General features: G+C 42.7%; 1 protein-coding gene across 2 annotated transcripts in view; it reads right to left on the reverse strand.

The window, feature by feature from the left end:
- VPS53 (VPS53 subunit of GARP complex) overlaps positions 1–15,777 on the reverse strand; it is a 1,098,026-nt gene that overhangs the window by 709,797 nt on the left and 372,452 nt on the right. For both annotated transcript variants that reach the window (XM_078679873.1, XM_078679872.1), the window contains one exon: positions 13,580–13,699. In XM_078679873.1, coding sequence (XP_078535999.1) covers positions 13,580–13,699 — 120 coding nt within the window. The remainder of the gene's footprint in view (positions 1–13,579; positions 13,700–15,777) is intronic.

The raw sequence follows: 15,777 nt of genomic DNA on the forward strand, positions 1-15,777 counted from the left end.
AGACGGGGGCGGGGCCTGCAATCCGGCAGGAAGTCCCGCCCGCCGCCGCCGAGGAAGAAGTGAAGCCGGCCGACTGATGGCCTCTCCGCGGCCCGGGGCTCCCATGAGTTGAGGAGAGTCCCGGGGCTGCCAACAGCAAAACAGCCAGAGTGTTGCGGGGCTCCCAGGTGCTGGAGGGAGCCCCGGAAGTGAAGTCCTGCCCCCTGGTGCCGCGACGAGACAAGACTGCCGCAGAGAGGAGCCCGATCCCCAGCAACAGCCCGGTGAGTGCCCGACCAGCGCTGCAGAGGAGACACGGAACACGCCGAAAGAGCCCGGTGAGTGGGGGGGGGGGCGGGAGGGAGGGGTGTACGCGCGTGTGTCTGTGTGTGTTCGAATGTGTCTGTGCGTGTGTCTGTGTGTGTGCGCGTGGGTCTGCGTGTGTGTATGCAGTGTGTGTGTGCTTGTGTATGCGTGTGGCTGTGTATGTGCGCATGCGTGAGTGTGGAGTGTGTTTGCGCATGGGAATGAGGCACGAGAGGGGCACGGCGCCGTGCGCGCCCACGAGGTGAAATCTGCGCTCTGCGCTCGTGCACCCTCTCGTGTCCACATTCCCATATACGGCTCACAATAGGTCTTTCGCTGACGCTCGACCTAAAAAACCTACAATTGAGCCTTTTCAGGTAGGGCACCGAGGATTTAGAACTCGTTCCCCCCCAAAGTCAGGGTGAATCCTTCCCCTATCCTCATCCAAAATTAAGTCAAAGTGCTCTTGATGAAGAAATTTCTGCCTCAGACTGGATATTCCATTGAATATTGAGGTCACAGTCGCAGATTTGTGGCCCAGCTGCCTGGGTCACAAGAATGCCTGGCTTTGCAAGACTGTGAATTTTTTGCTTTGTGGGTTCAGTTTTGATTGCTTGTATCCCTCTTGTTGCATAAACTGTAAAGCGCTCTGATACCCTCGGTGGTCATGTTCGTGCTGTAGAAAACCTTCTAAATAAATAAATTAGGGACCCACCATTACCCAGCGGATAAAATGGGTGCAGTTTAGTTAGACCTTTAGTATGCACTATGCATTCGTATCTTCAAGACACAAAAGCCAATTTGAAAAATCTAGAGAATCTGCCATTTGACATTACCACAGACTACCTAATTTCTTTTGATGTGGAATCTCACTACATCTGTATTCAACAGGAATAGACATTGTACAATCACTGCTGCTTAATAAATCGCATGATTACATTACAGCAGTGTCCATCATGGAATGTGCCAAACTGGCTATGAAAGAGAATTTTTTCAAGTTCGAAGAAAGGCTATATCTACAAGTATCTGGGACGTCAATGGGCAGTACATTTGCCCCAAGTCTGTCGAATCTCTATATGCACACTTTTGAGACCACCCACAATTATTCAGAATAAAATCCATTTTGTCTCCATATTAAATTATGGAAACAATATATTGATGGCATACTGGTTATCTGGAGAGACGATGTCGATACCATCTTAGAATTCAAGTTTTGGCTCAACTTCAGAAATCGATTTGTGAGATTCACTTGTGAATATAGCAAGTATAAGTTACCTTTCCTGGACCTCCTGATATATCCTGTGGACAGAATCTTAGATATGAAATTGTATAGAAAACCTATGAAGCGTGAAGCTCTACTGTCTTATAAAAGTTTCCACCCAAAAGCCTTAACAGACAATCTGCCTGCTGGACAGTTTCTTCGTAAAAGGCGCAAATGCTCACAAGTGTCTCGATTCAAGGAAACTGAACATGGCCGGCCCTCCCACTCGGTACAAAGGGATTATCCAGAGCGGTTGGTCAGATTAGCAACAAAACAAGCATGTAATAACAAATGTGCTGCATTATTAGAAACTAGACCAACAACCATCACAGATAGACCAATATGTGTTCGTACATTTTGCAGTCAACTACCAAACAAGTGATACATATTAACATGCATATACTTGGCAAGGGCAATTTGACATTTCAACAACCCCTGATTGAATTTAAACACAGTCAGAACTTGGGAGACAAGGTAGAACACACAAGACCTTTATACCGATGGGCACCTAATCAGGAGCTTCGCAGGTTAGCCGCTATACACAGCATAATACACACCTTGACCTATGACTGAATACTCCTAGGGAGCTTCGATAACAAATCAACTGTAATAGCGATAAACTTATTGGTATGATTGAATGTTCCTGTGGCCCCAATTATGTAGACATAACAACTAAGTTGATCAGCTTATGCATTATGGAACCCCACGCCACTATTGGATGCAAATCTAGTTTGATAAAAATGACAGCATCCTACCTACAGATTGGGAACCCAAGCGATAATCTATGTTGGACTGCAATGAATAAAACCAAAATACCTGCTAATGTCCAGGATGTAACACAGTTTTCATTTGTACAGGAGCAACGATGGATGTTTAGATTGAGGAGTCATATTTGTGATCTTAATTAAGACATCCCTTGGACCACCCTGCCATAGGAAGCTCACACTGGTTGCTGGCATTGGACTACAGGGCTACCAATTTTTGCTGTTACATTTTTGTCATAAACATGAAGACATTTTACATATTAGGATAGTTATTAGGAGAGTTATGCTTAAGACCTGGCAGTTTTCTGTATATTACAATTATGGTTTTTTGAACTTTAGTATCGGATTTTTGGACATATATTTTATCACCACTTGCAGATCTGGACGGATGTATCCATTCTTGTGGTCTGATATATCTTCTGGACTACAGTTCTCAACTGTTTCCTTAGGTATCATTAGATGATATTGCCCTGTATTGTGGGCTAATATTAGAACAAATATTCTTTTTTGTAAGAATTGCTCTTGTATTTTTGAAAGACTAACCAGTAGTGCAAGACGAAATGAAGAACTTTGTCAAGTGGACTTTCTTATCGCACTCACAATGATAAAGAGCTGTTCTCGGCTTTATGTCATGGCACGTTTGATTGACAAGCATGCGTCCACACCATCTTGACTTCCATTTAATTATATGATTACGTAGAGCCGCTCTGACCTCGAACCCGGCATGCTATAGCCACGCTTACTATGATAGCGGATGAGTGATAGAGCTGCCTATTTTCTGCAGATTTTCTATTGTAAATTTTGACTCACAAGTGTTCCTGCACTTAGCTCTGTTGGTTGAATTACTGATCATTGAGGGGTTATCATTAGAAATGGACCATATTGTGCCTCATAATTGGTAAAGGTACCAGGTACATTACCACTATTTTACATGTAAAAAATGAAAGAAGTTGTTTTTTTCATTGGCGATCCCTTTGTTTCATATTAGGCTGACGACTAACTGTCTTGTGGGTAATTTAGTCTAGTGATCACTATCACATATTTGGTTTCATTGAGTCCATAAGTATTTGAAACTGTTAATAATATAGGTTTCTTGTTTGGCACATGTTTTCTAGCTTGAACCTTGAGTTTCTTCCTAGGGTTAACATCTAGAGAAAGCAATAAAGCTCAACCATTGCAGGTGAGGTTTGACTACCCAGAGCTGTACATTGTTCAGGTAAATTTCTTTGGCTTGCCATTGAGTTTGGCTGACTGCATGATGTTCTGACCAATTATTGTTTTTTCTACAAGTATCTGAGAGGTGGATTTCCCTTGTTCTTTGGTGACCACCGTGTGTATCATTATATTCTATTACCTTAAACACCATTGCACATTTATATATATATATATATATATATATATATATATATATATATATATATATATATAGATCTCTCTCTCTCTCTACCTGGCTATGTCTTCTGGGTCAAAATATTTCTGCCCTAACATGTAGGGGCATTCAGCAGGACAAATCACTCACTTTGCTATGAGGTGCAAATGTGCAATATATATATTTTCCCCTGCATCACTCTACTTGTTTTCAATCCTGCCCCAACAGACAAGAACAAAGGTTAAAGTCTGATTAGGTGTCGGTTTTAAATTCACTTTATTTCACACTTTTACACTCTACCTATCTCACCCACACATTCCTCTTAGGGATAAGACAATAAACTTCAAAGAGCTCCTACTGCTTTATGAGTTGTAGACAACGCCACAACTATTGCTGTGGTGTGAGGAGAAATCGTATGATGAAGCATGCCACCTTATAGTGGGTGAGGGTTTTCGATCTTGAACATTTTTTTTTTCTTATTTGTCAGAAACACTGACTGTCAGCTGAACTCGAACAGTTGATTCTACATTTTCAGGTCTGGGTATTTTATTGTGTGTTTATTACTTGGCCTCTTTTGTACGTGGGATTAAATTGTGTACACAAAACAAATTTATGTAGCATGACCTTTAGAAAGGTCTAGTCAAATGCCTTTCAGCATTCAAGGACATAAGCAAACCTTCTCTTTTACACAGTATTGTAGCATCTATCAAATGCAGAATCTTCTTTGAGTACTTTCCAGTCTGATGATGCCTAATGAAGGCAGCTAAATGCTGATCAAATCCAGGCATAATACTTTCCAACTTATTTGCAAACACTATGGTGACAACTTAACTCTTCCATGGCCGGTCCCAAACCCAGCTGAGAAAGGAGGAGGGTGATGTGTGAGGCTAGCAATTCCACCATGTAAAAAAGCCTAGCTGCAGAAACGTGAATTAAAAGATATCCCGGCCTTGGTGAGAGAGGAATCTCCTTCATGGAGAGCTATGCCACCATGTGGTGAAAGCCAGAGATCTCTGGAAGCTACAAAGCCGATCCACCTGCTCTCGACAAAAGACTTCACCATTTACACATGGAACAAGAGGACTATCTACGGGACCGGCAAGACAGCCCAAGTGGCAGCAGAGATGAAAAAAATACAACCTTGTCCTGCTAGGCATCAGCGAGATAAGATGGACACAGTCTGGACAGAAAAGACTGGCTCCAGGAGGAATGCTGCTGTATTCTGGACATGAGGAAGAAAACACTCAGGATGTAGCACTGATGTTAAAGTCAGCAGCCAACTAGGCTCTGATTGAATGGGAAGACCACAGTCCCAGAATCATCACAGCAACCTTCCACACAAAGAAAAAGAGGATCAACATGAATGTTATCCAGGTATATGCACTTACAAATGACAGCAAAGAGAAAAAAGAACAGTTTTACAACAGTCTCCAGTCCGTTCGGGAGAGATGCCTTGAGAGAAACAACAACATACAGATGGAGGATCTCAATGCCAAGACTAGAAGCAACAACACTCTGTACAAATAAGTCCTGGGCAACCATGGCCTTGGTGACATGAACGAAGATAGTGAAAGGTTTGCAGGTCTCTGTGCCCTGAACAGTTTGATGGTATTCCCAGACAAAAGAATACACAAGGTAACAGGGGTGTCACCAGACCATTCAACAGAGAACCAGATTGACCATGTCTGCGTTGTCAAGAATTTCGGGAGGACCTTGCTGGATGTGAGAGGAGTGGATGTGGTGTCACAATCAACATTTCATGGCCAGGCTAAAGCTAAAGCTGAAAAAGCATGCATGAAACAGACAAACCAATGCCAGCAATATAACACCACCTTCCTCCAACATGCACAGAAACGGAGTGAATACTCAGTCACCTTCAGTAACAAGTTTCAAGTCCTGTAAGAACTAGAGGACAACAGACACCCAGTAAGAAGTCGGCAGGAGAAGATCGAAGAAACAGTAACATCAACCGGGCTAGAAGTACTGGGCCCCAAGAAACACCAGCATAAAGAATGGATCGTGTCAGTGCCCGCCATCTTGGGTGTGGAGCAGGCGAGCGGTCTAGTGCTCGGCCCATCCCGCCCCAACAACTACAAAATGGTCCCCCCTTACAGGGAGCGCAGCGGGCGCGCTGACGGCGCGCCGAATGGCGCGCCAAAGGAAAGCCCACCTGCGCCCGTCCGCGCCAGGCCGGGCCCAGGGGCCTGGGACGCTGGTCAACTCCTCTCATACTCAGCAAACTCCCTCAGACTACTACAAACCTCGCATTTGCTGCTCTCCCCTGGTGCAGCGAGGTGGATTAACTCCGCTGGTGTCGCTCGGAGGGCATCTAGCACTCCTGAGAGCCGTAAGTACGATGTGGAGCCTGCAAGGAATGAGACATCTGTTCGCGTAATGTATTTGAACACACGTTCTTTGGTAAAGCACCATCTAGACATCTTTTTCCTCCTCACCACTGAAAAACCTGATATATTATTAATTACAGAGACCTGGCTTACCACTGACTCTCTTCCCGACATCTTGGCGGCCCTTCCCCCAGATTATTACATCCTCCATGCTGACCGCCCCTCTGGTCGCACTGGGGGCGGGGTGGCAGCCATTATACTAAAACAATTCAAATTCATTTCCTCTGCTTCTCTTGCCATTTCTGAGGTGGACAATCTGGTCATCAGTCTAGAAACAGAGGCTGGTGCCCTTACAATTGTACTCCTATATCAGCCTCCCCATCCCATGCCTCTGTTTCCTATTTCCCTGAGTGAACAGTTGGCAAATGTAATGACAGATCACGCCAGAATCGCCCTTTTTGGTGACTTCAACTATTGGTTCAATGACGAGAAAGCTGGCCCTCGTGCCACAGAACTGTTCGAAGCTCTAACCAGCCTCAATCTCGTTCAACAAATTTCCGTGCCTACTCATATCAAGGGTCCCATTCTCGACCATATCTGGACCCATGAGTTAGCATCATCTTGCCCAGCCATCTCTCCCTGCATCTGGTCAGATCACCATCTAATCGACATCACCATTACTGTCAGTGGTAGGGTCAAGGCCCCTATCCTGGCTGGTGGGTCATCACGCAAATGGAGTTCCTAGGACTCCCAAGGCTTTCTCACTGCCCTGGCCAAGACTCGACCTGCCACCGACATTGATGCCAGTGTCGAGGCAATGGAAGGTGACATCTGCACCTGGCTTAAAACGGCCAGTGACCAGTTCGCTCCTCTCACCAAATTCCAACGCACTAGACACAGTAACTCACACAGATGGTTCTCTAGTGCCCTCAAAGAACAGAAATTGAAGGGGCGTCAGCTAGAGCGGATCTGGAGACGCAACTACTCCAACTCCGACAGACTGCTCTTTGTGGCGGCCCGCAAAGACTACAAAGGCGCAATTTCCCTGGCTAAATCCACACACATTTCAGACAGAATTCTTTCTGCCCTTAATAAACCCAAAGAAATTTTTAAAATCATGAATGAGCTCACCACGGATGAAAGAACCCTCCTCACTCAGGTCCCAACCCAAGAGACCTGTGACGCTCTGAACTCTTATTTCATTGAAAAAATAGTCAATATTAAGAATTCCATTCCTCCCTTTACCTCCTCGGGTTTACCGGACACTTTTCCCACTAATCACTTGCTCTTCACTCAGTTTCCTATCCTTAACTCCAACTCCCTGGCCGAGCTTGCGACCCGTGTCAAATCAGGGTCTCCTAACGATTGTTGCCCTCCTCCTGTCCTTCGGGACATCTGTCTCACTCTACCGGATTGTATACTGCCCTTGTTGAATGCTTCCCTCAATACCGGCACAGTCCCCAGCAGCTTTAAGGAGGCCATCCTAGTGCCCCTGTTGAAGAAACCAGGTGCGGATCCTGCCGATCCCTCCAATTATCGTCCCATCTCCCTCCTGCCCTATCTATCCAAGCTCCTTGAGGCTCATGTTACCTGATACCTCTCCAATTTCATCGAGAATTCCTGCTATCTTGAACCTAATCAAGCCGGCTTTAGGCCGGCCCACTCCACCGAGGCCGTCATCTTGGCAGTCTTGGACGCCTTGAGGGGGAATGCTGACAAAGGGTTACCTCAGGCCCTGGTGCTACTGGATTTGTCGGCTGCTTTCGACACGGTGGACCATAACATTCTTCTCCACCGTGTCGGACAGGCCGGCATCCAGGGCCCTGCCCTTAATTGGATCGAGTCCTTTCTCGCGGGCAGAGCTCAAGCTGTTCGCCTGGGCCCCTTCACGGCAGCCAGGGTACCCACGACCTGCGGAGTCCGCCAGGGTACCCACGACCTGCGGAGTCCCTCAGGGCTCCTCTCTTTCCCCCCTTCTGTTTTAACTTATACCTCCAGCCACTGATCCACTCGCTCAGGAGGTGGGACATCACAGTGTTCAACTATGCTGATGATTTGCAGATCGTCTTTCCTCTTGACTCCCCCGACGCTGCCAAAAGTTTTCAAGCAGTGATGACCCATATACAGTCATGGATGAACCATAATCAATTCAAATTAAATCCAGGGAAAACGAAGCTCATCCTCCCTGGTAACAGTCCAGCAAACTCGGGTCCCCAGTTCTGGCCCAAGGAACTGGGCTCCCCCCCTGCCCCGGCAAGCTCAGTGAAGAGCCTGGGGGTGGTTATTGATGCGGAGCTCTCTCACAAGGCTCAAGTAGGTGCTGTGATTTCTTCCAGTATGTTTCAACTACGTAAAATCCATAAAATAGCCCACCTACTACCGCATGCGGCATTGGTCCAGGTTGTGATCTCTCTGGTACTATCCCGCCTCGACTTCTCGAACTCTCTATACCATGGACTTCCACAATCATTGCTCCGCCATCTCCAAATTGTACAAAACCAGGCAGCCAGACTCATCCATAAAACTCCAAAGTGGCAATCAGCGAAGCCACTACTGCGCAAACTGCACTGGTTGCCAGTTGAGCAAAGGGCGGCCTTCAAGATCGGCTGCCTAACTTTCAAGGCTCGCCATTGCACTAGCCCTGAGTTTCTCAAAACACTGATCATGCTGCACCGTCCGGTGCGCAACCTTCGCTCGGCTCATCTCCACCTGCTGGTGGCCCCTACAGTTAAACTTAAAAAATTTGGCGGCCGCAGGTTCGCCCACCTGGCCCCTAAATTATGGAATCCTCTGCCCTTGTCAGTCAAGTCAAGCTGCTCCCTACTGAATTTCAGGAAATTTTTGAAGACCCGGCTTTTCATTTTAACTGGTTAGTCCGCCCCAGCAATTTATGCACTCTCTTTCAGCGCCAGGAAACTTATGGTGTCAGTGCGCTCTACAAATTTCACTTAAAATAAGATAAGATAAGATCGTCACCAAGACTCTGCAAAATCCAAAAGAGAAAAGAAAACAACACCATCCGAACAAGAGAAGAAAAAGCGAAAGCTCAAGGCAAATACACCAAAATCAACAAGGACGTAAAGAGAAGCTTCTCTCTTTTAAATTGAAGTCCATGTTGCTTGTAATGCACGAGAAGTTCACCCTGCATAATTAATGTTCTTTGCATTAGCTCTATAGTGTAAGTAAGAGGCATATCATTGGTGCTCAACATTGATATGGGATATGTTTATCAAAACTACCAGTAAAGATGGTTTAAAAACAAAAAAGCACAGGAGGCTTGAGTTAGTTACGGTGACAAGCCATGGCCTGATTGGTGCACTGGGAAACGTTATGTCCAGTGCCATAGGCCTGATCTGCTTATTAGGAAAAGTTATGGCAAAGTAGTAAGCTTAGATTATTTTTTGTGAAAAGCATTTGCTAAAGCTGGTAGGCCCTTAACAATGGGTTGATACCACCTTGAATAGACTTGTGTTTATGGTGTCAAGCCAATGGTAAAGTCTATAGGCTTTGTCAGTTCATTGGTAAAGGTAATGCCAGATTCCATAGGTTTGATCGTTTATTGTGAAAGTTATGCCAAAGTCAGTAGGCATGACTTAACTATTGTGAAAAGCAAACTCTATATTAAAGCCTAGCAATAAGTATTTTGTTACATGTAATCTCACAGATTATCATAGTAGGCAAGGATTTCGAAACTGGCTTCCCATTCACACAAATCCTGGGGGTTAACACAGAGGATTCTTTTACGCTCTGTTGAGTGGGATTCTATTTTGTTTTGGTGTATTTTTCTACATATTTGTAATTTAATAATTGTAGGCATGATGGTTGCCAGTTTATAAGCACTTGAATAGGCGAGTGATGGGTAAGATGTAAAGCAAATGGTAAAGGGTAAAGGCTTTTTCAGTTCATTGAGAAAAGTCATGCCACATTTCAGAGGTTTGTTCTATTTATTATGAAATGTTATAGCAATGCTAGTAGGCCTGACCTACTTAGTGTGAAAGGTATGTGTTAAAGGCAGTAGGCTTTGAAGGAAGGATTGTTATTACACTGTGCAAAAGTCTGTAGGCAGGCATTCTGTTACATGGAATTTGACAGATTACCACAGAAGTAACGGGTTTGGTGTTGGTGATTCGCCCAAACCAACCACGGGATAGAAGATAAACAATACAATAATCCTTGTCAGGCTCTATTTGGCTTGCACTGCCAAATGCAATTTTGTATGCATTTGTACTTTTATGACTGTTTATAAAGAAAAGCTGTGACAAACCAAGTATGCCTTGCATACTTATTGTAAAAGTATGTATAAAAAGCAATTGGCGTTTAATAAGTATGGATTGTTATTACATTGTGCTAAATATTGCAGGCAGGTATTCTGTTACATGAAATTTCACCAATTACCATAGTAGGCAAGTGTTTTGGAGTTGGTGATCTACTCGACCAAACCATGGGGATAGAAGATTTGCACAGTAGTAATCCTTATTAGGCTCCATTAAGAGGGATTGTATATTGTTTAATAACTGTAATTGTGTTACGGGTACACTTGGTGGTTTCCTGGGAGCTTATGCCCAACACGGTTGGTTATGATGACAAGCCAATGATAAAGGTTAATAGCCTGATTATTTCTTATGCTAAAGACAGTATGTCTGATGCATTTATTGTGAAAATAATATATTAAAGTTAATAGGCATTTAATGGTGAATTAGTGTTACTCAGTATTAAAGCCTACAAGATCAGTATTCTGTTACATGGAATCTCACTGATCACCATCACAGGCAAAGGTTTTGGTGTTGGTTACCCCTTCAGACAAACCGCGAGAATATAGGATTTGCACTGTGGGAATCCTTATCAGATCCTCTTGAGGCGAGATAAACTTTTGCTTTGCCAATTGTAATTTTGTATGGTTTGGTAATGTTATGCCTGAAGGTTGCCACTGTTGGAAAGCTTAAGCTCATTAAAGTAGGTCTGATTGGGTTATGGCAAAAAGCCAATGATAACAGTGACAGGCATGATTGATTCACTAGGAATAGTTATTTCAGGTGCCATCGGTCTGATCTGTTAATTATGAAAATTCTGAAAAAAAAGTAAGCCTGGTTTATTTACTATGTAATATATATGTTACAGCCAATAGGGTTTTACGGTGGATTGTTAAATCCTGCGGTCAGGCATTTTGGTACATGGAATGACACCAGCTACCTTTCCTAGTAAAGATCTTGGTGTTGGTCACTGCCTTTGATAAACCCCAGTGGGTAAAAGATTAGCAGAGTAATCATTATTGCTAGAATCTCTTTGCAAGGCTTGACAAGTTTAGCGGTTGGCTAACGTCTTGCAATTGAATACAATCATTAAATAATACATACATCTATAGATATAGATATATATATACATCTATAGATATATCGCTGCACGCTTTCTGTGTCCGATCCCGGTTTCAGAAAAAAGAGGCTGGCACGCTGGTATCCATTTGTACAATTTTAATCACCAAACCCCCCTCACCCCTTACAAACGCGTTTCGCCTTCGACAGGCTTCGTCAGTGTAACGTTCAAGTGCAATTAAAATCACCATTTTAAAGCTATTGGTCCGCTTCGCTCTCCATGAACATAGAAGAGGGACATATTTTTTACATCATTGTGGCGGCCATCTTGTAACGTGCAAATCGCATATTATGTACATACTTTCCAATGGTGATGCAGTGAAAGTGCTTAGTGCTCATTAAAAAAAAACGAGTAACGTTTATGAAATGTATCATAAATATTTTTTAACACAATTCCATTATCACAGTACGAGTACTATGGTAGACAATTGAGATATTTATCATTAATTCATTACTCACAAATTGTCTATTTCAAGTTATTTTGCCCTGAATGGGCGAATTTTTCAACAGTGCAAATCAGAAAAAATATATATACATATAACAAATGCATGGCATGACGATTAGGAAGTAGAGATGGTATACAATTCAATTTCATTATCTACTAGAGTATCCCAATCATTGTGACCTTTTACCATTTACAGATGAACCCACAGTTCTTCATTATTATTTAAACCCCAAGGAGTGGTCGTTTTTAAATTGATAATGTGTTTAGACTCAAGAATCGGAAGAGCCTTTTCCCTGTCGCCTCCTCGTTCTAATTTAGGGGCCTGATCCATGCAATAGAAACTTAGTTTCTCCCATTTGCTTTGATGGTATTGAGCAAAATAGCGGGCTACCGGATATGATTTATCATTGTTAGTGATAGCCAGCATGTGCTCTAGAATCCTAAGTTTGGCGGGTTTGATGGTACTACCAATATATCGCAGCTTGCAAGGACAGGTGAGACAGTACACAGTGTACTCCGAGTTACAATTAAGTAGCTGTTTGATTTTTATGTTGGGTTTATTATCGCCTGTGCGATTGGGGTATTCCGATATTTTGTCACTGAATTTACATGCCTTGCATTTGAGACACGGAAAGAAACCAACCGATTTGGATATTTTGATGGGTTTAGCCAACGTTTTAAAATGGCTATGGACCAAATGATCTGCCAAAGATGGACATCTTTTATATGTAATCAAAGGTTTTTTTGGCAGAAAAAATAAATAAATAAATAAATATATAGATATATATATATATATATATAAATATATAAATATATAAATCTACATAGCAAGATTGCCCTGTTCTGCTGCTGGTCCTTTTGGGTGTGATTTACACTCTGCTTGCACCCATGACAATGTACTACATGAGGTTAATGGTTCAGTCCACATCAGTCACTGGATCTCTTGACCTATGAATGACAATATTTTCTGTTCATGTGTGCATCCCCTCTGGAAAATGAGTGTGCTTCAGAAATTTGTCAAAATAACAGAATTCCATAAGAACAGTTAGTCCTTGGTGCAAGGAGCAAGTACAATAAAAGGCAAGGGATGAAACACTCTTCCAACACTCTTCGACCGTCACCGCACACTCTTCTAGCACACCCCGACCACTAACTCAACCTTTTTCAAATTCATCAGCGATAGTGGAAAACTAAGAGCTGGTTTATATCAAGTTAAAAATTAATCCAAATATTACAAATGTATTTTTGACCCAGCAGACCAAGAAACGCTTCCAGCTCACTTGTGCTGCAGAGTCAAAATAAGTTTGCATGTGAAGAACCATTTTGTTTTGAAATTTGTAGTTTGAAAACTGAGGTTGCACAGGTGGTTATTTGAGAACTCTGAAAATAGATGCCATTAAGAGCAGAGTAAGCAGACATGCATTCTTTCTTATGGTGACTACCAGCAGGTACATGCCCCCTTAGGTCTAGTCTACAGATATAGCTCCACACTTTGAGGGACACTTCCCCCTCCACAAACATACTCTGTTTTCAGATATCCAAGAAAGAGAGGAACAGCGAATGTAGCCCACTGGGTTGTAGAATTCAGTCATCTATTGAGCCACATCAAGCTGCCAGGCAACCACTACACTGTTCTGGATAAGATGTGCAATGTTGCCATGGAGGTCAAAGGCGCAGACTACCTCATGCCAAACCAGTCAATTCCAGCGCCTTATGTGCTATTGACAGAGGCTGTATTTACCTCTCAGACAGTTGTCTGATTTGAGGGATACCCATGTACTTCTGAAAGTGTTCCAGCACATTCACCACGCCTTGAAGGAGGTTGGCCACTTCTCCGTACTGCCGCCTCCTCGTCATTGCTCTGTAGAAGAAAAGGCAAAAAGAAGTTTGGGTGAATCAGACCATCTTTTACTTTTCAGCCCAGTATTAGCAATTTATTTTTACCGATTTATACAGGAGAGGTAGAACATGGTCGAGCTTACAAGTTGGAATTCTACTCCCGGCGGGATACTGCTACTTCCACACCAGATTCGCAACTTTTCAGTAATACACAAAAATCTCGAGAAAAACAATAAAATCGTAAATTTCTTTGAGAAAACCAATTTATGGAATTTACAAATGGATTGTTTTCAGGTACACGTAAATGAAATACAGATACGCTTAAACCGATGCTGTCTCCCCTTACCCACATAATCCTACTTTCAATCCGAGCACCTACATGTATAATTCTAGGGAGGGGAATTATCTGCGAGAGGTATGGGAGTACTACTACCCGAAATAGTGTTCATCTACTTCTACAGAGCTGCCCACCCAGAGTCGACCACAATCCTGCTCTCACCATAAACTTATGACTGCATCAAATCTTCCATACATGTAGACTTTCCACATGAAGCCTTTAAGCATCTAACCTAAACAATACTGTGCAAACGTATACCAGGGATGTTTGCAGTCAGCCACAAGGCTACATTTTTTATGCATACATCAAGGTGTAGTTTAGGCATGATAGATTGCTGTTATAGGAATATAGGTTTCACGTGAAATAAGAAACGTATTATTGCAAGTAAAACATCCCAAAGGAATTATTTTCTTTTTTTTTTTTAGCTTTGAAATGTTTCTGTACTAATTTAAAAGAGCATGGATTTTTCAACGTTGCGTGCATTGGGCATTAAAATCAGCACGCCCGGTCATTGTACTACCTAGTAAGATTAATTTTGTGTCTTGGCTTTAGTACTGCATGGAAGACATGCTGCTCTGTAGAGTGCTTAGAAACAGTTTTTTAAAGGTGTTAATTGAATGAAGGATTAAGCTTAGTGAAGCTAGCAAAGTCACATCCTACTGTGAGGATAGTCCCTTAAAAGCATTCTCCTCATGCCCTAGATGCTAATATTGGTTAGTTCTTGGACATATACTCAATCTTGCTTGAAGAAAGATAAACTGAGAACAACTAAGACTCTCTGCTGAATGAAGCACAGACATTAGGGTGTGCAAAAGTGCACATTATTAATGGAATTCTATAAACATTTCACTTTTGGAGTAAAATGTGGGTTGCAGGTATCTTGTGGGGCTTTCTTTGTGCAAGTAAACACATTTCATTGAAGTCTTTTGAAATACATGCAGGGGACATTTTCTGCACAAACTAGTCTCTCCTGCCTGCAAATAACGATGCAAAACTTTTTAAACCAAACTTTTCAAGAATTTTCTCGATTTGTTGCATAACTTGAAATGTGGAAATTTTGCATATTTAGCAGTATAAATAAAAGGCTTGGAACTAGCCTACCTAGTTAAGTAGCAAACCACCCTGCTTGGACGGGACTCTGAGAAACCAGGGGTGCCACTCCACTTCACTACATCGAAAGTATTATTACCTTCCTTATGTCTGCCCAACACCCCATTTCTTTCTTTACAGCATCAGGTTTCTATTTTATATGGCAAAAAAAGGAATGCACTGATAGATACATTGAGCCTGAAGGACCAGTGATAGAAAGGGGCACAGCATGTTATAACACAGTCTAAAGAAAGAGCCAGCACAGGGCAGGGAATAAAACTCATCTTTATATTAAGTATTATCTTTTGGAATAGTCCTTAACTGTTTTCTACCTCTGAATAATCCAAGAAGGAACAAAACAAAAGAGGAAATCCCCCAGACCTCCCGCATAATGTTATGCCTGGAGGTGGCTGGCCAGTAACTCATGCTGTAGATGTGTTTGCCCTCCCGCACTCACTCAATAAGTTGACATCCAATTTTCATTTCTCCAACTAGTTATATCACTCACATAATGAAGGAGAATGTTAACGCACTTTACAGAGACAACAAAATAATTGTGCATTTGTCATTTAAAGATGTATTTATTTGACCAGGCAACAATACAGAACAAAATCACAAATGGTAACAGTATTGGGTAGTAACGACTGTTGGTAGACAGCGTCATAGTATATAAT

This window comes from Lissotriton helveticus, chromosome 3_1 (assembly GCF_964261635.1).
Source record: "Lissotriton helveticus chromosome 3_1, aLisHel1.1, whole genome shotgun sequence".
NCBI classification, from domain to species: Eukaryota; Metazoa; Chordata; class Amphibia; order Caudata; family Salamandridae; genus Lissotriton; species Lissotriton helveticus.